Below are 22,951 nucleotides of genomic sequence, written 5' to 3'. Positions count from 1 at the left end.
ATGCTTAGAATTTATATCCTGAGTCACAAGAGATACCCCATATCAACTGTTTTATACTCAACCCTCTGGTCCAACATCCTGAAGATCCTCTTGTACGCTGTGTCCTGTTCTCACATACCAATCAGGCCCTGCAGCTTCCTTCTGTGCCACACTCAGTCCTGATACTAGTTCTCTGAAACAGGGAAGTCCATGGTTTCCTTTAAAGGGATAGAGATAGTAAAAATTCTGCAGGCCAAGGCAAATTTGAAGTTTTCACAAATTTTTTTATATAAAAAAACACTAAGTGCAATATTTTGTACTACAGTTCTACTAATAAGAATGTAATTCTTTGGGGAGAGGTTATAATTTTCATTGGGGTTCCCTTCCATCAAATTGATTCATCTTGGAAACCATCCTGAGCTCATGGGTTATACTAAACCATGTGGCAGGCTGGATGTGGCTTACCAGCAGTGTGCCAATTCATTCTTGGAGCAGACTTTGAGAGGGCAGATATTTATCATCTTACTAACCACATACCTTAGGTGGAGCCCTCCGGATAAGTCTTTCTTCTAAGAGGCATGTGGCCACTACTTCTGGCCCAGAGATTTGAGTCACCTTGGTATTTAAGGTCATCTAGCACATTCCCAACTTTCCACCCCAGGCTCTTTGAGCCCACTCCTTATCTGAATCTTAAAATTAACAAAGATCTATAGGGAATAAATGTACTCCTAGAAACTTCACTGCCCTATTAAACCTTGGTCTTTTAATCACATGGTAGCCTTTGTCATCACAGGTTTCATAAACTCCCAGGTGTTCAAACCATTCCCAGGTTTCTCTGGGTCTCTCTCACAAACCCAGACGGCCTCTGCTTCCCTACAATGAGCCTCCCCAGATGAGGAGACTGTGAACACAACCTAGAACAGATGCATGGTCTCTGCATTACCTCCCCCTCCCTCCCCAATTCTCATGCTATCCAGTCTTCTCAGTTGACCTTCTCAGTTCTGCCTCTGGCATTCTTGAGTGATGCTGCTGTCCTATCTCTGGCCATCTAAGCCTGTAGAACACTGGTGGGAAGAATGGCAGGGTGGGGGGTGTGCAGCCCAAAAAGGCCAGGAAAGGCCTGAGACTCTAATCTACCTATAGACTTATTTTTAATAAAACCTTCAGAAGCTTAGCTAACAGCCGCTTCTCTGTAAACGAGGCCAGTACCTTAAAATGAAGATACCATATAAAGATCCTATTAAACTGGTGAGACTGGGTTATCTGGGCTACATCGTATGGTTATTAAAGGCAAGTGGGAAAATAAAGCTGGGAAAATTAACAGCTATCATGCAAGGTTCTTTTTAATAAACCTCATTCACATTTAAGTACTGACTGTTTTCAGTGTAAGTGATGGTAATATGCTGTGTGCAGAGCTACCTGAGATTTGGAACTTGTTTCCCACTGCTAGGTGGACAATTTTCTAATAATTTGGAAATAGGCCTCAAACTTGAGAATATGTATATGCTGCAATAACCAGTAACTAACTGTAACCTAGGAGTGTCACCTACAGAAAAATTCTAAGTATGGAAGAAAGACTGTTCAAATCAGCACCTTATACAAAACGCACAAATTGTGGCTAATGACTCAATGTACATAGCACCCAAAACTAAAGAACTCTTAGCTGTGAACAGGTGCCACTCTGGCATAAAGGAGAAAAACAGCAGGACATTACAAATGGCTGCTGAACAGAACACAAGTCACAGGAAGATGGGACTGTTTATGTTTCTATTCTCATACTTTCTAGTCACCATTTCCACATTATTTTTAATGTTTTTTAAAATCTGATTTTTAATTTAGCCCCATTTTAAGAATACAAGGGAAATCACAGCGCTAAATTTTAAAAATTCACACTGAAATATAGCAGTATTAAAATGAATTCTCTTCAACCACCCAGTCATTTTGCTATTTTTTGGTGAGTATATAGTCTGTGCCAGTCATTGTGAAAAAGTCTTTTTATTTTAAGAAAAAAATTTAGTTAACAAAAAATTTAACAAGTTTCACTTAGCAAAATACACCCGAAAGGAAATCACAGTACAAAGAAAGTTTTAAGTCAAGGCCTCACCAATTCCTACAGTATTAGTAATGTGTCTCAATTTTCAAAACTAACTTTTAAAAAGCTTAAACTTAACCTAAAAGATTTTAAATGAAAACAAACTAGAATGAACAAACATGAGAAATGTTCCTCTTTGAATTAGGGATCTAGCACCTTGAGTTTTCGAAAAAAGCAAGCCTCCCCAATGTGTTCACGATGATGTGGTGTAAAAGATCCACATTTAACATACTTAAAACTAGTTTAACTCAGATAACATCACTCCAGAAGTACACTACCAAAATGTTAATTGAGAAAAGCTGAAAATAGTTTTAGTTTACTCAATATCACATGCTAGAAGAAAGTTTGCATGAGAAAACACTGAAGAGGTAATTTTTTTAATCCAGATTTCACAAACTCATGGTGCAAAATGGGTCCCACAGCTTCCTCTAGAGTAATAACTGCTTTTCACTGCTTGTTGGCTGCCTGTGAAAATTTGATTGAAATAACTCAAAAGCTACTACAAAACTAGTCATATCCACCCATGCTGTTCTGGCCACCATAGCCAGCCCCATAACAGCCACTCACGGACTGGCTCTCAAGGCCACTGTAAGTGGACTGGGTTGACACCCCCATGCCTTGCATCATCTGGCTGCTATATGCCCCGTTGCTGGACCCTGTTGTGGAATTCAAGAAAAGTTCTATGTATCTGTGCTGCATGTTGGCCCTGTCTTTGGACATGGCTGCCACGGCTTCTTCGTGAGTGGCAAACTCAACATCAGCCTCGCCGGTCACTCTTCCATCAGGGCCAATCTCAATATGGACTCTCACCGGGTTGAGTGGAGAGAAGAAGTTGTAAATGTCGTTCTCCGTGGCTTTGTACGGCAGCCCCCTCATGTGGACGCAGTGTCCAGTGGTGCTCTGGACAGTGAACTCGCCATCTCCATACCTGTGGTCGTACATCCCAGAGAGACAGTAACTGAGGTCTCTTCCAAATAGGTCGGTGGTGAAGCCATAGCCATCACTGAGGCCACTGTACTCCTCATAGCCCCCATAGCCTGCACTGTAGGCACCAGACCTCATCCTCTCCAGGCCCGCTTGCTTGACAATGCCGATATACCTCCTGGCTGTGCCAGGGCGGTCATAAGGCCCCGGCCGCTGCACTGACATGAACTTCAGAGGGGGATCCGAGTATGACCTAACTTCTTCCTGACTGCTCTTGAACACCTCAATATACCTGTGCCCTATTCTCTCCTTGTGCTTCCCTAGAGCCTTCTCAGCTAACTCCTGTGAGGCAAACTGCACAAAGGCTTCCCCTGTAATCTTGCCCTCGGGGTCCACAGGCAATGTGATCCCGTTTGGCACGATTTCCAACCCTGAGAAGAACTGAACGATTTCTTCCTTGGTGCATCCAAACGGGAGTCCTCGAAGTCGCACGAAACCATCATTGGCAGTGTCAGCACTGTTTGGACCACTGTGCTTCAACACCCAATCCATCTCGGTTCTGTGGGACTTGAACACCTCAATGTACCGATGTCCCATGCTTTCCCTGTCTTTTTTAAGGGCCATTTTTACATCATCTTCTGATTCAAGTTCAACAAAAGCCTCACCACTCTGCCTGCCTTCTCTAGTGTAGATAAAATGAACGCCTGCGACCCCATCATGAATTGTGCAGTCGGAGAGGAAATTCTGCACATCCTCAATAGAGCAGGACCAGGGCAGGCCACGGAGCTTGACTACAAAGCCTTCACCTCCCTCGGGGCCCAACATCATGGACACTTGACAGGGCAGACGTCAAACAAGCTTGGGTGCAGCTTTTTGTGGCTGAAAAGAAAGCAAAAACTACTTTACATAAACTTTCATTTAAAATGTGTAACAAGAATATGCAGTAAATAGTTTCCCCCATTTTACAGATGAGGAAGGGTGAGTGAAATTAAAGATGTTAAGATATATGAGCTGAGATTCAATCCTAGGTTTCTCCAAAAACATGTACATCTCTCAAAGATAGACTGAAAATAAATTAGGGGGTCTTAAAAATAGAAAAAAGTGGAACAGAATGGAGAGTAAAATCTGAAGAGCAAAACAGTTATCTGGAAGCTTCAGTCAGTTAACTCAGAATTTATAAATTCTTATGGTCAATTACCATGAGTTTTAGAAGGAAAAGACGAGAATTGAGGCAACATTCAGAAATACTAAGAACTTCTCAGAACTAGAGGAAAACAGATGAGCCATACTATTGCATCACAAATAAAAGGCAAGAGGGTAGGCGTGTCTTGCTACTTTGAACACAGAAGAATCTATGTATTAGGCAGGGCACTTTCTTGTTTTATTTACTCTACGTATCTGTCATGATGAAATTGGGTACTTCATTTAAAACAGCTCCTGTGTGATTTTTCAACTGGAAGCCCTACATTTAACCAATCTGCTTAACTTGTGGCAAGAAATTACAGAAGCAAAAATACATGATGAATACAGGCTATTTTAAATCACAATATAGAGTAACATTTCCTTTGACACTGGGTGAACCAGAATCAGTGTTCTCATCAGCAACAATGCTGCAAGTATACAAGACAGCAATGGCTTCCAGAGTCTAAGGAAGTATCACTGTTCCTATTGTCAACTCAAACAGAATGTGAGTCAAGTGTGAGGTCAAATTAAGACATATCCAAACAAGCAGATATGTCCATCGGCAGAGTATCTGTTATGTGTGATGCAAATATAGATATCAAATCATATGCTTCTCAGTTTCACATATAAAAAAAGATGAACTGGGAATTCCCTGGTGGTCTAGTGTTTAGGACTCGGTGCTTTCACTACCATGGCCCGAGTTCCCCTTAGTTGGGGAACTAAGATCCCATAAGCAGTGCAGTGCAAAGATGATCATAAAACACATTATGGGGACTTCCCTGGCGGTCCAGTGGTTAAGGCTTTGCTTTCCAGAGCAGGGGGTACAGGTTCGATCCCTGGTCAGGGAACTAAGATCTCACATACCCCATGGCCAAAAAACCCCAAAACAAAACAGAATACTGCAAAAAATTCAATAAAGGCATTAAAAAATGGGCCACATTAAAAAAACCTTAAAAACAAAGCAAATTTTGTTGATCAACATAACACACACACATTGAGGGACTAGAAAGGGAATGAACTCCTCAGTGTACAAGAGGCATGACAGACGCCCTTCCTGACAGGGTGTCATGAAGTACAAGTGGCATCTGACACCCAGAGTCCAAATTGAAAAAGAGTAAAGGTCAAATCCATGTTGAAGGGCAGTATTCTGAAGAGTAGTTGAGTCATCAGATAGCAATATATACATAACACAGAAACAAAAATACATATAGGACCAAAAACATATTCTTAGTGATCAAGGCTCAAAACAGGTACAAGTACATGGGAATTAAATATTTCATGAAATTGTCATTTCACATCAAGTGTAACAGATGTAGCTGTTAAAAATCACTGGTAAGAGATGCCTATTCAAGAAATCTGGGCACATTGGTTATCATGTAGAAAAAGATAAAGCAGAATCTTACCTCAGATGAATCCCAAAACAATCCCAGATGGAATGGGGTATTTACACCATTAAAGCAAAATATGGAAAGACTTCTAAAAACCTCACAATTAAAAAAAATTAAAAAACATGGATAAGAAAAAAAAAAAAAGGCAAATTGGTAACAGAGACCCAGTGAAGGAAATCAGAACAGAACAAGATTTAGAAATTTATAAACAAGGAGCTGCTGCTTCTCATAGCTGAGCTCCTTATCTGCGGCTCTGCTCTGATCTCAACCCTACCCACCCCCAAGAAATCCTCATCTTCACAAACTCTTCACTGAACACTATTTTCCTTATCAATTAAGGAGATTATCTCATTTCTAACCAACCCTGTAACATACCTTCCCTGATACCAAGCTTGCCTCCAGCTACTTGCTGATTTGCTTTCCCTTTCAGTAAAATCTCATCCTCAAAAGGCCTCTACCTCCTCCACCAACCATAAAAAAGGGGCATGATCTCACTCTGTCAAGAACCTCCATGGCAAGAAAGAAACATTTTATCTCCATCTTTTCAATTCCCACAGCAGGATTTAACCATTCCCCCTGGAAATCCTTTCTCCCAGTGGCTCCTGGCTTTCCTGTTGATTCCTTAGGCACTCTGCCTCTTTGAGCCTTTCCTCAAGGTTCAACTGTCACCCCCCACCCCTGCCTTGTAGGTAGGGTCACCTGATCCTTGTATGTCCAGGGCCAATTCTGGGCGCAGGACACCCAACTTCCTAGCTTTAGGATCCCTGAGGCCAAGACGGGTATACATAAACTATTTCATGGTATAACCTATGCACACTGGTTGCAGCATAAATGGCCTTACCTGTCATCCAGAGGCTCTAGAATGAAACTGAAGTAATCCTTGAACAACTCCCAAGCCCTTAAATCCAATGAGCTCACCATTTCTTTGGAGGTGATCCCATTCTCCACCCTAATCCTACTCCTAATCCATGCCTAAATTCTATTCAGTAACTCTTGACTCCAAGAAATAATCATCATCTTTGTGCACTGCCCTCATATCCCTTTCTACTTCTAATTCCAGTACCAACAGCCCCTTCCAGGACATTCACATCTGATCCTTAAAACTTTTCCAACCGTTACTGCAACCCAACCTGTAGCTCCCACGTTCTTTTAAGGGGACTTAATGTCACTCTCCTATTCCAAGCCCTCAGTGGCTTCCCACTACCTGGAACACAAACCACAGGACTAAGCGGGTGCTCAGGCCTTGCAGCTCTGACCTGCAATACACTATCTAGCTCACATCATTTGCATTAAAAAAAAACCATCTGTATCCTCCATTTCTATATTTCTCTGTGCCTGTTATGTGCCAGGCTCTCTGCTGCCTTGGATTTGACACAGTGGTAATCCTCTCTCCAAATATACTCCATCCAACCTTCTGTCTAGCTAAATCGCACTAATCCTTAAGGTCTCAACTCAAATATACCACCTTTCCCACAAAATCTTTCCCTTACACAAATTAAGTCTCAGGATTCTATGATTCCAGAGCATTCTGGGGAAACAAATTCATGATCTGTTTAAAACTCTTCAAAACATACACTGAGGGCCTAGCAGGGACAGATTTATCAGTTCTGTAGGTCACTGTGGTCCCACCCCCAGCACAGCAAGCCCAAGATTAGCAAGAGATTAACTGATGGCCACGTGGGACCAACACTACCCTCTAGGATATGGCAGCGTGGTTCAGTTAAAAAAGACGAGGGGCGGGGGGAGGACAAGCCGGAAGCATAAAAGAACACAGACATCTCATGTAAGAATTACTTAAGACACCCAAAACAGAACAATTATAATTTTTGTGTTTCAGAAAATAATGTTTCAAAAATAAAGTGAGGACTTCTTTGAAAGCAAGGTGAAAAGAGCACTTCTCCAAAACACACATCCATATACTTCTTATATACATAATGCAATATCCTCACTTTTGCCCTCAGAATCCTCTACATATGGATTCTCTGCAGACTAACAGTACTCAGAACGTTAACTAAACTTGGAAAAATAAGAGCTGGAGTTCTGCTCAACATTAGATTTACAGCTAGTGAAAAAAATTTACTTCACACTTAAAGTTATCTGCGTCAATAAGATAAACCAATTATGAACTCAGAAATTACTTTTCTTAAAATAGCTCACCTTAAAGAACAGCGGGGGATGCCCACAGTCGAAGACACTCCAGGTAGGCAACGAACTGTCCTAAAAAAGAGCGATAAGGCCGTCTTGCCTCGGTGCCCCAGCACTCCCAGAGTGAGCAGAGGCAGTGGTTCCCGGGCTGGGGTGGGTTCCGGGGTCCCTTCCTCGGGAAATGCCAGAGCTGGAGCTGAGGGAGGCAGTTCATAAAACCGCGGGCTGCCTTAAAGAAATTACACAGCAGCCCCACCCCCACAGCTTTTAAAAGGTTTACCTTTTTTCTTAGGATAATCGCAAATAACATCCTGGAAACCTCCCACTTGCCCTGAGAGATCTGCTCAATGCTCGAGTTCCACACAAAAAACGCTAAGTGCTGTTAAGGAAATTTAAATTGGGCGGGAGGAGCGCTGTTGGGGTGGAGCTGGGGCAAGCTCTAAGCGGTTCCGGGAAGCCAAAGGCGGGCGGGGAAGGGGGCTAAGGAGCAGCAGGCAGGAGACCAGAGACTTGGCCAGATTTCCACAGGGATGGGCTCCTGGGAAAGGCTGTTTGCTAGAAACCGTCCCAACAGTATTTACAAGTATCCCTGGAGGGCTGGGTGGAGATACTCAAAAGACTTTGCAAATTTTGATAACTTCGTTTCCTGAGATCTAATGTATTTGATCTAACATTCATCTTTCAACTGAACAAGAATGAGGAAAGGGAATGTTGAAACATGCTTTTCAATAGGATAAATATCACTACCATCAACCACAGAATATAGCTGTCCCCAAAACACTGTATGTCCAGAGAATTCGTCTGAGAATTAAAACACATTCTTAGTTTTAGAAACGTAGAATTTAAAGTCACATTAATTTCTCTGAGCCTGTTGTCTTAGAGGTAGTATCTGCCTTGCCTTATTAGCGTCCTATAATTATTACACGAGACACTATTTTGCGGGAACCTATATAAAGTACTACAATTTAAGAAGTTTCAAATTCTCTAGGACAGAGTTTCCAAGAGACTGCATCAACCGTCCCTCTCCTCTGCCCCCAGAAAAAGAGTGGAATCTAAAGGGGTAGAATCCAGTCATCTTAATCGTTTAAACTTCTTCTGACTAGGTTTATCCCTGCTCCTGGCTCATTCCAGTGTGGTCCGCAGACCAACGCTGAGGCCCCTCCTCGGACACGCATACTCAGGTGCGGCCAGACGCACGGAAGCCGACTGTCACGAAACTGAATCGTGGCGGGCACACATGCTGAAGCGCTGAGGGGGAACACTGCCCGCCCCACCCCTCCCCGGCAGCACCTTGCAATCGCTGGGGGATGGGTGAGTGTTCCTTGGGTGTTGCACTTGGAGACTGAACTGAAAGTGGGGGGGGGGGGGGGGCACCAAGGATTTTTGCACAACTACCCTCTCCTTCCCCGCAACTGGACTATGACGTAAGTGCGCACACGGACCACCCAAGAATCCTGTTAAAATTCAGATTCTAAAACAAAAGATCTGGGCCGGGGCCGAGACTCAGCATTTCTAACAGGCCCCCAGGACTCCTGGGATGCTCTCCAGAACGCGCTCTTCCTCACTCTACTATACAGGTTCAGCAGGATTCAGTTCGGATCCAGGTAGACCAATCAAGATAAACGAGGCGCGCCTCCAGCGCACGGCTGATTAGGTTTATCTAGGGAGTACACAGGACGGTTTAAATTGCACCCCCACCACCTCTGTTCAGGGACGCGAATTCGGCGGGTCCCTGGCTTCACCTTTCTTCATGTGTTCCATTGAGTCCTGAAGAGCATTTTCACCCTCATTTGTAAATGAATTTTAACCTACAGCTGGCAGCACGCACAGATTGTCCTGGCTGTCTTACTCAGAAAGTTCTCCCCTTTCAATCACGATCCGCATGAGACGCCGCCTCAGGATTACACGGTTGACTCTTGCCCTAAGACTTACCACTGAAGGGAGCAGGAACGACTTCTATTTTCATCAAGCAAGTTTACAGCCAAAGGACCCCCAACTCCACCCGACGCTTAAGAACGCAGAGGATTCCGGGGAAAGGCCAGGTGCATCTCCTTTTGTTATTAACCTGAAATTGAAACTCAACCGGCTGTGGGCAAACGCTTCCAACTCGGCTTCAAAGTGCAGTCTCAAGCTCGCGGCCGCGGGCCGCCAGGGGCGCGTCTGAGCGATTTCGGCGGGAAGCGCGGTATCGGTCCCGGAAGCCAGGCTCCTGGCAGGGGCACCGGGACAAGGTGAAGGGGTTCGCTCTGCCTCCCCCGACTATCCGACAGCCTCGGGTCCGTCAAGCCCTACAGGAAGGCCCGACGACAGGGCGCCCCATCCGCGGGCCTGGGCGGGGTCAGCGGGAGCTTCCGGGGCGGGGCGAACTACGGGTGGGGGGGAGGGAGGGAGAGGCTCCCCGGGCAGCGAGAGGTGGGGGGAGGGGAATAAGGTCACGAGGCAAAGGCTCCCGCGGGGCCCGGTGGTGGGAGGGGAGCTCCCGGGGCTGGGGGGACTCACTGGGGCGGCAGAAGGAAGAGTTTTCAGGCCGTGGAGGAAGGCGGGAAGTACTGGCGGCGAGGTGAGGAAGAGTTCTCCGGCCGGGCTTCCCGGAACCGCGGGGGAAGGGGAGGCGGAGCTCCCGAGTCAGAGGGGCTTCAAAGGGGCGGCGCTGAAGAGTTCCCGGGGCCGGCGGGGGGCGGGCGGCTCCTCGGACTGGGGGCGGAGCTCTCGGGTCGGGTCGGGTCTGGGGGACTTCCTGGGGCAGCGGGGTTGGGGGGAGGGGAGTTCCCGGGGCAGCGACGGGGAAAGAATGAGTTCCTGGGGTGGGGGAGGCGCCAGTGCGGGAGAAGGTAGGGAAGAGTTCCTGGGACCCGCGGAGGGTGGGGGAGTGCGGGCGGGGGTCGTCCGCTCGCGGCGGCTCACCACGGCGGGTCCGGGGCCTGTTGTCCGGAAGGCCGGAGCGCGGGGCTGCGTCCCGGAGGCAGAGGCCGCGTGACTGAGAGGGCGGCGAGCCGGACGTGGGTCACGGGGTGTAAAGGAGGAAGTGCCACCGACGGGCCCGCCAAGATGTCACCAATGGAAACGCGTCCTGCAGGTGCGGCCCGCGGCCCGCGCGGTCGGCCAGGGCAGGAAGTGGGAGGAGGAGGGAAGGAAAGCAACGAGGAAGACCGTTCTGAGTGAACTCTCGGGAGAGGTGCCAGGGTAGAGAAAAGTCCAGAGTACGGGCGGAGGGGAGGGGTGACCCGCAGCACACATGTGGAAGGAGAACCCGTAAAATTCAAATTAAAAAAAAAAAGACAAAAAACCCCCCACAACTCTGACGCAGGGAAGGATTCAGAATGGAAACTAATGAACAAAAGGTAGAACCTCTTTGTGTATACAGTACCTTGTTTTTTAGATTTGAACAGTCATGGAAATATTTTTTTGCACAAATTTAAAAAGACTAATTTTAAAACACTCAGTTCTTAAACTTAATAATCTAACAAGCAATTACATTTTATGAACCTTTGACTCCTAATGTAAATGAACTGGAAAACAATTATAAGGCAATTGCAGTAATATTAGCAGCGGCTGATTTTACATTAAGAAATTATGGGAAGCTCAACAAGGACAACAGCCAGTCCTTAAAATAGCTCCAAGGGAACACTTACTGAATACAAGAAATTTAAGAGAATTATCAAGGATTCACAATGCATGGGATATATCTGGATCTCGATTCAAACAAATTGGTAAACATTTATGAGGCAATTTCGAAGATACTTGAACAGACTAGAAATTTGATATTACAGTATTATTTACTTATGCTACATATGATAGAATTGTAGTCATGTTTAAAAATAAAGGAATTTATTTTTAGAGATACATTTTTAAATATTTGTGGGTGAAATGGTGTGATGGCTGGGATTTGCTTCAAAATTATCTAAGATTCAAAATCCAGCCATCCCTCGGAATGTGAGAAACAGACACTTAAAAACTCATACATTCAAGAGAAATAAAACAATATTCTGAAGAAAAATTAAGCCACAAAATTGGCTTGTTTTTTGGAAAGAGTATCTCTACAGAAATGAGTATCTTGACTGCTTCATGAACACTTATTTCACTTCTTAAAATCCTCTTCAAAATATATTTTTGGTAATTTATACGATTGGCATCCATTTTCTCACTTATTTGAATGTATCTGTTGCAGTTAAGTAGCGTTATATATGCTTTCTTGACTTAACTGGTTGGTGACACTGGCTAGTTGAGTGTTAATAATTGATCAGTCATGATAGGGTTCCTGCCTGGTGAAGGAACAACATGTACAGAAGACACAGGGGAAAGTGTTATGCTGAGACAGAAAGCACCTAAAAACACTTGCAGCCAGGGCTGATATCCATGAAAGAGGGAAGCAGAGTAAGATCCTCCAAAGCACTGAAGGCCTGATTCAGTATTTTGGACTTTATTTACTCTAAGGACAATGGGAAGTTATTTAACCGTTTCAAAATGGAATGTAGTATATATAGAGTTTTGCTTTTCAACAGAATAGTCTAGCTGCCCTCTGGAAAATGAATGATGGGAACAGATGCATGGAGATAGGGTAGAAGAAGTGAGACAAGTTTAGGAAGAATTGATGGTACCCTGCAACAAAAACACTGGTGGAAACTGAAGCATGTGAAAGGATTTGAGTGATGTGCAAGAGAGAAAATGTACCCAATTTTGAGTCATTCATTAACCCAGAAATATTATGCATTTACAAGATGCAGGTATTGTTCTAAGTCCACACAACAGTGAACTAGGAAATCAATAAAGAAATGAACAAATAAACATATGATGACAAATTCTGTAATAATGCAAAATTAGAAAACAGGGATTAACTCACATTGGGGTTCTGAGGAAGAGACATTTAACAGATTAGAAGCATGAACAGGGGTGGAAATGTTAAACTTTTCCCCCCTAGTATCAATAAAAAGCTAAGGTTTAAGAGTAGAAGTTAGAAGACCATATTATTCTATTTTCCCTTCGTACATTACCTACTTATTTCCCCCGGATACTTGTTCAAATTATTTATATTTTTAAAATGCAGCTGTTTGTCAGGATATGCTTTGGTGTTGGTTGCTTTGTAAGAATATTTTGTGGTGAATACTTTTAATCTTTATATTCAGTTCACACTAAATTCAAAAAGAGAATCTGAGATATTTCTGCTGCTTATGCTTGTTTTCCACTTGAGAAACACAGATGGGTCTGGGGAAGAAGCAATTCCCTGTCATGGGACAATATATGAGCAGAGCCCAGGTCCCTATTTATTATGGATGTTTTCCTGTTCTATTGAAAACTACATTAGAAACCTCAAAAGTCTCTTCCAACCTAGCTATTTTATGAAGTTCCTATTCAGTGGCTCTTAAACATTTTTTGCTGTCAGGGACTCACTTAAGAATATGATGCACGTCTGGATCAACGTTTTAAAAACAGTATATCCACCCCTCCCCCCAACACAGCTGTACCTAAATTTTCAAGGGGCTCATGCATCTGAAGTGTGAGAACTCTGACCTAATTTGTATAACATGCCAAGTTCAATACTTAAAGCTACCTAAAGGCTATTTAAAGAAAAGAGAAGCTTTAAGATACAAACTACTATATATAAAATAAACAAGGTCCTACTGCATAGCCCAGGGAACTATATTCAATATCCTGTAATAAACCACAATGGAAAGGAATATGAAAAAGAATATATAATATATATAACTGAATCACTCTGCTGTATACCAGAAACACACAACATTGTAAATCAACTTCAATTTAAAAAAGAGAAGCTATAGGTGGGTGATTAAAATAGTTTGTTGCTATTACTACATTTTTATCCATCAAAGATGATATGTCAATTTGTAAGCAACAGGACATTATCTTTTAACTATTAGGCTCTTTAGCTTACTGTAGCTAAATATGGGGTAATAATACACTGTTTTCCTCAATATTCATGTCTCAAAAGTTGTGTTAACTAAAAAGCAAAAATAGTGTAATGCAATGTTAGGTAAATTATATCTATAATGCTTGTACTGAAATTAACACAAGGGACAAATTTTTAGCCAACACAGAACAAGCAGTCAATGCTCTATATTGACTGCATTTTGCTGGTGACTCAAGAATCAAGATCTAAAGTTAACAACAGAGGGAAAAAATATCAGGTGGGGTGTTCATAAAAAGAAACCTCCAGTGCTAAAGATAAAATCTTTTCTCCCCAACTGAGGGAAATGTTTTGTCATTTGTATTAATGAATGTCCACAGCCCCTTCAGGAGGCCTAAAGCTTCCTCTTGGGACTTGGAGAGCTGACACCTTGTCAGGTCCCCTGCAGCTGCCATAGGAGCAGAGGCAGCTATATAGCTCCTTGTGCTCTATGTTCGCTGCTCATAGGACCACAGCACACTGCCCCCCGGGGGGAGTAGAGAACAGAGCCAAGAGGAGGAAAGGAACATGACAATGTACTTGATGGCGGTCAGAGCACCAGAATACCACAAATGGAACAGCTCAGAACAGCAGAGAGTTTTCAGGGAACAAGAAGTGCTGCACAAAATTGTAAATATTTTAATAGAAAAAAATAACAAGCACTCCCAGATACTTGATTACAGAATAGAAAACTTCCCAGTACTAAAAATTGTTTTGAATTTATAAAGTTAGTAATGAATTGAAAGAAAGGATAGTGGCTTGGAAGTCAAGAGCTTAGAGTTCTTAGTAATAACAAGATGGAGGGGCTAAAAAAGTACTACAGTAGTAAACATGCTTATTATAAATATTCTGTAAATAACAATTCTGTATTATTAGAATTTCTATTTGTGTATACTCTTACCTATTTCAACAGGTTTACTTTTAAGTTATGGATTGTATTAATTTTCAAGTCTCTAATAAAATAAAATATTTGGTGAAAAAAAGATGAAATTCACAGGAGTAAGATATAACATGTGACAGAAGAAAACAGATACTTTAAAAACACACAACTCACGCATATGTTGGTAAAAATAAAATTAAAGTACAGAGAAAAACTACTTTGGAAAAAGAAAAAGTTAGGTACAGAGGATAAAAATATGGTACCAATAGCCACAGGTGGCTACTGAGCACTTGAAATATGGCAAGTACAAACTGACATGTGCCCTAAGTGACAAAACTTTAGTATGTATAAAATGAATTGCAAGGAATTCCCTGGTGGTGGAACTAAGATCCCATTAGCCTCATGGGACAGCCAAAATAATAATAATAATAATAGATAAATTAAAATTAAAAAAATAAAATGAATTGCAAACATTAAAAACAAGACCCTAAAGTCTCTGAACATTAAAATATTGATTACAAATTGAAGTGATACTTTTTGGATGTGTTAAATTAGTCACAATATATATTAAAATATTAAAACATTTCCTAACTCATTCTACATATCTCCTGTTATGGGCTGAACACTATGCCCCCAAAATTCATATGTTGAAGTCCTAACCCCCAGTACCTCAGAATGTGACCAGATGTGGATATAGTCTTTATAGATGTAATTAAGTTAAAAATGAAATAATTAAGGTGGTCTGCATTCCAACATGAAGAAGGGGAAATTTGGACAGATAAGCAGGAGGAAGACAGCCATCTACAAACCAACAAGAGGGGTCCAGAACATATCCTTCTGTTACATTTCTCAGAGGGAACCAAACCCGCTAACCAACTCCTCCATAGTTCTGGAGGAATTCTAGCCTCCAGAACTGAGACAATAAATTTCTGTTGTTTAAGCCACAAAGGCTGCAGGACTTTGTTATGGCAGGCCTAGCAAACTGATACACTTATAGATATCAAAACCAGAGAGACATCATAAGGTAACCCCTTATGAGTATAGATGCAAAATTCCAACAAAATACTAACAAACTGAATCCAGGAACCCATAAAAAGGGTTATACACCATGATCAAGTGGGATTTATCCCATGAATGCTTACGGGTGTTTCAACGTAAGAATATGTACTGGGCCATCTGCAGCCACATGGGTGGACCTAGAGATTATCACACTCAGGGAAGTAAGCCCGACAGATAAAGACAAATAAGATACCATTTATATGTGGAATCCAAAAATAAAAACAAATGCACTTATATACAAAGCAGAAAGAGACTTATAGACAGAAAACAAACTTCTGGTTACCAAAGGCGGGGGGTGAGGTGGGGGGGTGTAAACTAGGAGGTTGGAATTAACATATACACACTACTGCAATATAAAATAGATAAACAAGGACCTAATAGAACTATACTCAATTTTTTGTAATAACCCCTAAGGAAAAAGAATCTGAAAGAGAATACACACACATATAACTTACTCACTGTGCTGCACACCTGAAACTAACATACATTGTAAATCAACTACACTTCAATTTAATTAATCAGTTAAAGAAAATATATTGCAATTAGATAGTAGTGATGGTTTTTACAACTTTGTGAATGTACGTAAAAAACAAAAAAACACAAGCACCTCTGAACTGTACCCTTTAAAAGGTGAAATGTATGGTATGTGAATTATATCAATTATTAAAAAATGAAATCATTCATATCATAATTCTATTGGACAGCACTATTCTAACCAAAAATTCATGTTAAGCAGAAAAGACCTCGATCAGGAGAAGATGAAGAATGGAGATGTCAATGACGGACCATCTTTGAACGCAGATAAAATGAGAGTGTGTGGTAGGAATTTGTAATGCTTACACTATGGGAGGATTTTTGTTAAAGGCATACTATAAGGGAAACATAATAGTTTAGAATTATTTTCATTCTTGTCATTTTTCCCCCTTTAAATGATTACCACTTTTTATGTCCTATTTAAGAGATCTTTTTCCTAGCCCAAGGCCATACAGATATTTTTTTCAACTTAAAAGGTCTGCTGTCTTCATCTACATTTTTTAAAATTTTGATCTACAATAAAATTGGAATTGATTTTCTAAGAGTTTTAGAATTAAGTTTCACAGACTAATTTCACTCATGAACTCACATGAAAAACTCCTAAACATTAGCCAACCAAATTCAGCAACATATGAAGCTATTTAATACAACATGACCAAGTTGGATTTATTCCAGGAATGCAACTGTAATTCATCATTTCAAAGTCAATCACTGATGCTGTCACATTAACTTAATGAAGGAAAAATGAGTTAACTAAGAATTTTTCATGTTTCTAAAAAATGCTAAGAAATATCCTAAATAACAGAAGAAAAAGAGAAAATAGATGAATTCATCTTTACACTGTAGGTAGGGAAAACTTTCATGACCATAACTTAAACCCCATATTATAGGAAAATACATAAATACACACACACAAACAAAACAACCTAAACCTCTTATGCTTGGCTAAAAACACCCGTAAGCTAAGCAAAAATACCAACGATAAAATGGGAAAGACATTTCAATTTATTTCCCCAAAGCGTTAATATCCTTAATACACAGAGAGAGCTTCTAAAGAGAGAAACAAAAAGTCCAACAATCCTAAAAAGAAAATGGGCTAAAGATATGGACAGTTGACAGGAAAAGAAATGCCCTTAAACACAAGAAGATGCTTAACATCACCATGTAAGATAAATCACAATTTAAAATGAAACATTTAAAATACCTATCACGATGGCAAAAATACATAAGTTTGATAATGAACTCACTTGGAGAGGGTATAGGTAAGCAGACACTCTCAGATACTGTTTGTGGAAATATTAAATGGTTCAACCCCTATGGCCAAAAAAGTGAAAAGACACCTGCAGAGGATATCCACTGCAGCACTACTTCTAATAGCAAAAGACTAGAACAACCCGAATGCCCGTCACTAGAGGTCCAATTGAATAACTTTGATAGATAGATCCACTTAATGAAGTATTATGCCTTAAACCAAGGAAGCCAAAGGCCACTGAGGTTGTGTCAAAAAAGTCAAGAACCAATTTGAAGGGCTCCCACTGGCCAAAAATTGAATAATTTGAGCATCAAAGAATAAAAACTACAGTGGATTAAAACATCCTACATGTTAAAATCCATGACTTCCTAATGATACCAGAAAAATTACTGTCTTTGGCACATGCTAATGATTCAATTCATTATGCTGGATATTGATACTAAATATAAAAAAGGAATCAAAAACTTAACCTGCCTTTTATAAAGTACATCTTAGACTAATCATGATTAACAAAGAAAAATCCCCCTCTATAGAAGTACACCTGCTAATAACTGAGAAGGAATACCGAATTAAAATATCACTGATCTGGAAACAATTAACAAAACAATGCATCTAGAGAAAGACCATCGATAACTGCTAACACCATAAAGAACAGCAACTGGTATGTGCCTCTGGCAGGAGTACACAGCACCTCCAATGCAGTATTTCAAAAAAAAAAAAAAATCTGAACGGAATCAGAACAGCCTTTAGAGGTTAACTACTACTTTACAGAAAATGCAGAGAACAGATTCAAACACCACCATGGGAACGCAGTCAGAAAAACTTAGCATGGGGAAGGAATTCTACATGACACACAACCTGATTTGTTCAAAGAAGAAACTTTTAAGAATAGATAACCTTTAGACCATTACTGTCTAATAAGGTAGCCTGTCACACTTGAATTGTGGGTGGTACAGACTGAGATGTGTTATAAAATAAGCACACACTGCATTCTGAAAGCTTAGTTCAAAAAAAAAAAAAAGCATGAAAAACATAATTTAAAAATTTATTACATGATGAAGTGATATTTTGGATCTATTTTAAATATGTCATGTTAAACTACATTATTAAAGTGAGCTATATCTGTTTCTTTTTATCAGGAAATATAAAATTATGTGGCTTGCGTTATATTTCTATTAGACAGTGCTGCTCTGTCTCAAAACATAACTTGAGATATATATCTACCTAATATATAACGACCTCATTTGGATCCCAAGTCAAACCAACCATCTATATAAAAATATTTATTACACAATCAGGTACATTTCAACACAGGGTATTTTAAATCAAGGAATTATTTCCTTAGGTGTGATAATGGTATTGTGGTTATACTCTTAAAGTCCTTAGAAATACAAATAGTTATGGATAAAAATCTTATCATGCCTGGGATTTGCTGTAAAATAAGCCAGGCTGGTCTTAGATGAGTCTGGTTCTCCCTCTGCTCAATCTTTAGTTTTCCACAAAGAACCTTTGCTCAGGGCAACTAATTAGGGGCAGGGGCCGTGGCAGACGACTGTCCCTGTCAGAAAGACCTGAGTCCCAGTCCCAACTGTGTCCCTAAGATACACCTGTATGATGGGAATAAAGTAATACATACCTCCTTGTAGACTGCTTATGAGCATGTGATTAGAAAATGTGGTAAAACACCTAGCTCTGTGTCTGGATCCAGTAAGGGTCAACAAATGTGCTTCTGAGCCAGAGCTCAGACTGGAGAAGGCAGGTTGGTGGGAAAGTCACCTCCGTGGAAGGAGGCCCCCTCCAGGCACCTACTCCAAAAGGCACACACCACGTGTCTTCACAGTCTCCCTCAGTTTGGGCCATATGCAACTAACTTTCCTTTTAATCAATCATTTCCCTTAAATCGATTCACATTTTTATGCGAGGTATTTTATGTTTAAAGGGAGCCTTGTAACAATACTCTAGTGAAAACCAGCCACATGCCAGTTTAAAAAAAAAAAGTTAAAAAGCAAATACTACAAAAAGAATGTTACTAAAACAGAGAAAGCTAAAAATAAAAAGACCATAATATGGAAATAAACCTAATCAATTTACAGGAATGCATCTAGGAATATGAGATCCCCAAGGCAAAGGATGGACCTCCTTAACACCAGTTATAAAGCAATCCCTCCCAATATTCGTTAAAAATATAAATTTACCAGATTACTTTAAAATGAAGAACTCTTGTCTAAAAATTAGCACTGAAAACATTACTTTTCGCTGATAGACCCTAATATTTTTCTAACCGGAAAAGCCAACGTATTTTCATCCTTACAAGGAATTCAGAAACAAAGTTAACTTTTAAAAACGTGACTAAAAGTAATAGTGAGGATTATATCAAGATCGATAGTTTCGGTGATGTTTTTAACTAAAACATTATTTGCAGCCTTCAACTCTCCGGATTCCACGAGGGTCCGAACCCGAGGCCCCCGCGTAACCTCGGCCGCCTGGGGCCCCCTCCCCCCCCTCTCCCTCCCCCACCCTTACGGCCGCCCGACCCAGGCGGTTCCCGGAAGCTGCCGCGGCCGCTCGTGGGCCCCTCTCCCGCCGAGCACCCGGCCCGCTGTGGCAGGCGGGGGTCCCCCGGGGCCTCGAAAACAGTTGTGAAGCACCTTGGTTCGTCCTAGGGCCTCGAGGGGAAGAAAACTGCCACGAAGGGCGTCCCGCGGGACTTGCCGGTGCCCGGGGAAGTGGGGGGAGGGCTCTCCCGGGCCTGGGGCTATCCGGCGGGAATCTGTGGGGCTCCTCGGAGAGGCCCTTAAGGCGCAGATAAACGGGGAGAGGCCTGCAGCCCCTCAACCGACTCCGTAGAAGACCGCGGCCCTGAGCCGGTCGCGTCCCCACGACTCGCGCGTCCTCCCCCAGGCCGCCCGGCGCCGCCGGCCGGCAACCACGCGGGAACGGCGAGACGGAGGCGCGGCGCGAGCACCGGCAGCGCCCAGAAGCTTCTCGAGCGCAGCCAACATTGAGCGAAGGTACATTCACATAAAAAAGGAGTACAGGGCAAGGAAAAAGAAACCGCCGAATTAAGTTCGCTCAGCAGAAGTGTGGTCACCAGGCAGAGACAACGATAATCGAGGAGTTTCAGCCAGAATACAGACACGATACCTCTGAGAGCAGGAGACAAGCGCAGACAGGGGCTTGGGTCACACACGTCGCTCGGAGAGGAAGAAAAGGCCGCAGAGCTCGAAAGTGTAGGCTCGGCGAGCGGGAACGTGGGAGGGGGGCGGAGTCAGTTCCTGACCAGGCTTGTGCAACTCGCGGGCGCGTTCAGCCACGTGAAAGTACCGCTTTCGTTTTAAAATGAACCCCCTAGCACGGTCGCCTGGTGTTCTCACCCTACTCCTGGCAGGGGCGCCCGGGTTCTGCTCCCTCAGGAGTCCGCAAGAGGCTCTCCTAACCTTCCTCGCTTCGGACCCTGCCTCCCCTGACCCCAAATCTCAGCCCCGCGGGCCAGTCCCGGAACCTAACGTCCCTGACCTCGGATCCACCTCCCGCAAGCCCAAAGCTCAGCCCCGCAGTCCCCACCCTCTCAGTGGGCCGGGTCCCCGTTCAGCATACAGCCGGTCCCCGAGTGTATGGCTCCTGACATCAAATCCCACCTCCTCCGACCCCAAATCTCAGCCCCGCGGTCCCCAACCCCTAGTATGCCCAGTTCCCAGTCGGTCCCGGGTGTGCGGGCCTTCACCTCAGAACCCGCCTCCTGTGACCCCCAAATCTCAAGCCCCTCGGTCCTCAATGCTAAGGACCCCAGTCCCCAGGCAGTCCCTGGTACACGGGCCTTGGACACGCCGCCCGTCCCACCCCTCACCTCGGGCTCCGAGTCTCCACGCCCCCGCTTTTCTTCACATCCGGCACCTCGGTCGTCCCTCTGAGCACCTAGAGGAGGGTGGAACGCGAGGAACTTGGCAGTTGTAGCTGAGGCAGTTGAGCCTTGTTTACCATTACCATGGAAACCCCTGGCAGCGCGCCCCGGGAGGGGCCCCCGAGAGGCGGGGTCAGGCGCGCGGCGGGCCCGAGTCCACAACTCCCGCCCGCCATGCGCACGCGGCGCTTCCAGAAGCCCTGCGGCTCTCGGCGTGCCCTTCGCCCCCCCGGCCCTGCGCCCAAGCACCCGGCAACAACAGCTCCAGCAGCCCGAGCCCGCGCCCCCGCCCCGCTTTCGGCTGCCGGCGTAACCGCAGGCCGGTTTCCCTGCAGAACCCTACCTTCTTCTCCAGGAAGAAGCGGCGCAGTCCCACTTCCAAGACGGAGCCGGAAGAACGCAAAAACCGCGCCGGGGCGGGGTCTCCGAGGCCAGCATCCGGGGGCGGGCCCGCGAGGGCGCCATTGTGACGCGCCCGGAGCGGAGCCGGGGATTGGCCGGCCAGGAGCAGGGCGGGGCCAGGGCCTGTGGAATTGGGGGCGCAGCGGCGAGGGGAGGGGCGGGACGTGGGGGAGCCCTGCTCTAGGGAGGGGAGGGCTTGTGGGCCACTCCTGAAGCTCTAAAGATACTGATTGGGAGAATCGGCCCGTGAGCACAAAGGACCCCTGAATTGAGGACTAGGAGGACAGAGGAAAATGAGAGTCATTTCCGGCCGAGAATGAAGAAAGAGGGAACTGAGAACACCGGAGACCGATAAAGGCGGCTCCGAGGGTAGCGTTTAGGGAGGGATTAGCAGGTTGACCGAGGTTGCTCACGTGACTATCACTTGGGCCGACGAGCCCCAGGGTTTCTGAAGGTGACCCTGAAGACCCCGAGGGAATGCACACTTTTCAGTCAGAGCCCCTGAGCCGACTGGCTGGATTGTATCTGAAATGGCTACCCAGCCTGAGGCAGTGGAGCAGATTCTTCATTGTGTCTGGGATTAATAATTATTACTATTGTATTTTTTGGAGTCTCCATAAAGAGGAAGATATAGAGGCACTCATCACTGGTGAAGCAGAAGATTATTTTCTAAATCACCCGTTAAATTAAGGGGGTGCTTGGAATAGGGCCAAGTTATGAATGGAGGGCTATAGTAAAGGAAGGCGCGCAATTTGTCAAAAGAAGGTGATTCCAGGAAAAAAAAATGGGAAGAGTAAAAGCAGGAGGAGGTGAAAGTGTACGAGAAAACTGACGAGGCATAATTACAGAAAACAGGTCCTACAGAAATCAAATAGGTATTCGTAAGAAACACAATGACTTCATCACAGCTCAGGCTGTAGAAAAGTCTATTTCTGGAGAGAAAATGCAAGTAGCTAATCCGAGACAAATATTCAAATTATACCAAAAAAAAAAAAAAAAAAGGTTCAGAATTTAGGGATTAAAACCAGGTCCAGGAAGACATGTTCATGCAATCCACTAAGAGGGCCTCTGAGCCATGGGGACTTTTTGATCCCCTCATCAAGTCTGACAGTTCTCCAGCATTCATCAATGATGCAATAACCTTTGAGGCCTTTGCGTCAAAGACTAGGGCCTTGGTCTGATGATGAGCCTCCCCCGGTTCCTAGGGAGTCATCCCAGGTGTCCACTACAATAGTTTTCTCAGGTGAGCACCAGCACAGTCACGTCGGCCCTCTTCCACTGTAAGGGCTGGGATAGCTCAGACTGGTGCCA

General features: G+C 43.7%; 1 protein-coding gene across 14 annotated transcripts; it reads right to left on the bottom strand.

Moving 5' to 3' along the window:
• Positions 1-1,958: 1,958 nt before the first annotated feature.
• Positions 1,959-21,643, bottom strand: HNRNPF (heterogeneous nuclear ribonucleoprotein F). 14 transcript variants are annotated; one of them, XM_057734853.1, is made up of 6 exons: positions 21,582-21,605; positions 21,185-21,252; positions 10,210-10,780; positions 9,643-9,919; positions 7,723-7,906; positions 1,959-3,874 (listed from the first exon to the last, which is right to left on the bottom strand). In XM_057734853.1, the coding sequence occupies exon 6, from the start codon at positions 3,821-3,823 to the stop codon at positions 2,579-2,581; it is 1,245 nt and encodes a 414-aa protein (XP_057590836.1). In that variant the 5' UTR covers positions 3,824-3,874; positions 7,723-7,906; positions 9,643-9,919; positions 10,210-10,780; positions 21,185-21,252; positions 21,582-21,605; the 3' UTR covers positions 1,959-2,578. The 14 variants fall into 14 exon arrangements, with proteins under 14 accessions (XP_057590836.1, XP_057590838.1, XP_057590843.1 ...); XM_057734855.1 differs by having other exon boundaries at positions 7,723-7,782; XM_057734860.1 differs by having other exon boundaries at positions 7,723-7,782; positions 9,776-9,919.
• Positions 21,644-22,951: the final 1,308 nt, after the last annotated feature.

This window comes from Hippopotamus amphibius, chromosome 5 (assembly GCF_030028045.1).
Source record: "Hippopotamus amphibius kiboko isolate mHipAmp2 chromosome 5, mHipAmp2.hap2, whole genome shotgun sequence".
Lineage (NCBI taxonomy): Eukaryota > Metazoa > Chordata > Mammalia > Artiodactyla > Hippopotamidae > Hippopotamus > Hippopotamus amphibius.
The sequence above is the reverse complement of the archived record's forward strand: the minus strand, read 5'-3'. Positions and strand labels throughout refer to the sequence as shown.

Excerpts from the sequence above, each read along its gene's own strand:
- HNRNPF (XM_057734867.1), bottom strand. The coding sequence starts at position 3,823 with ATGATGTTGGGCCCCGAGGGAGGTGAAGGCTTTGTAGTCAAGCTCCGT.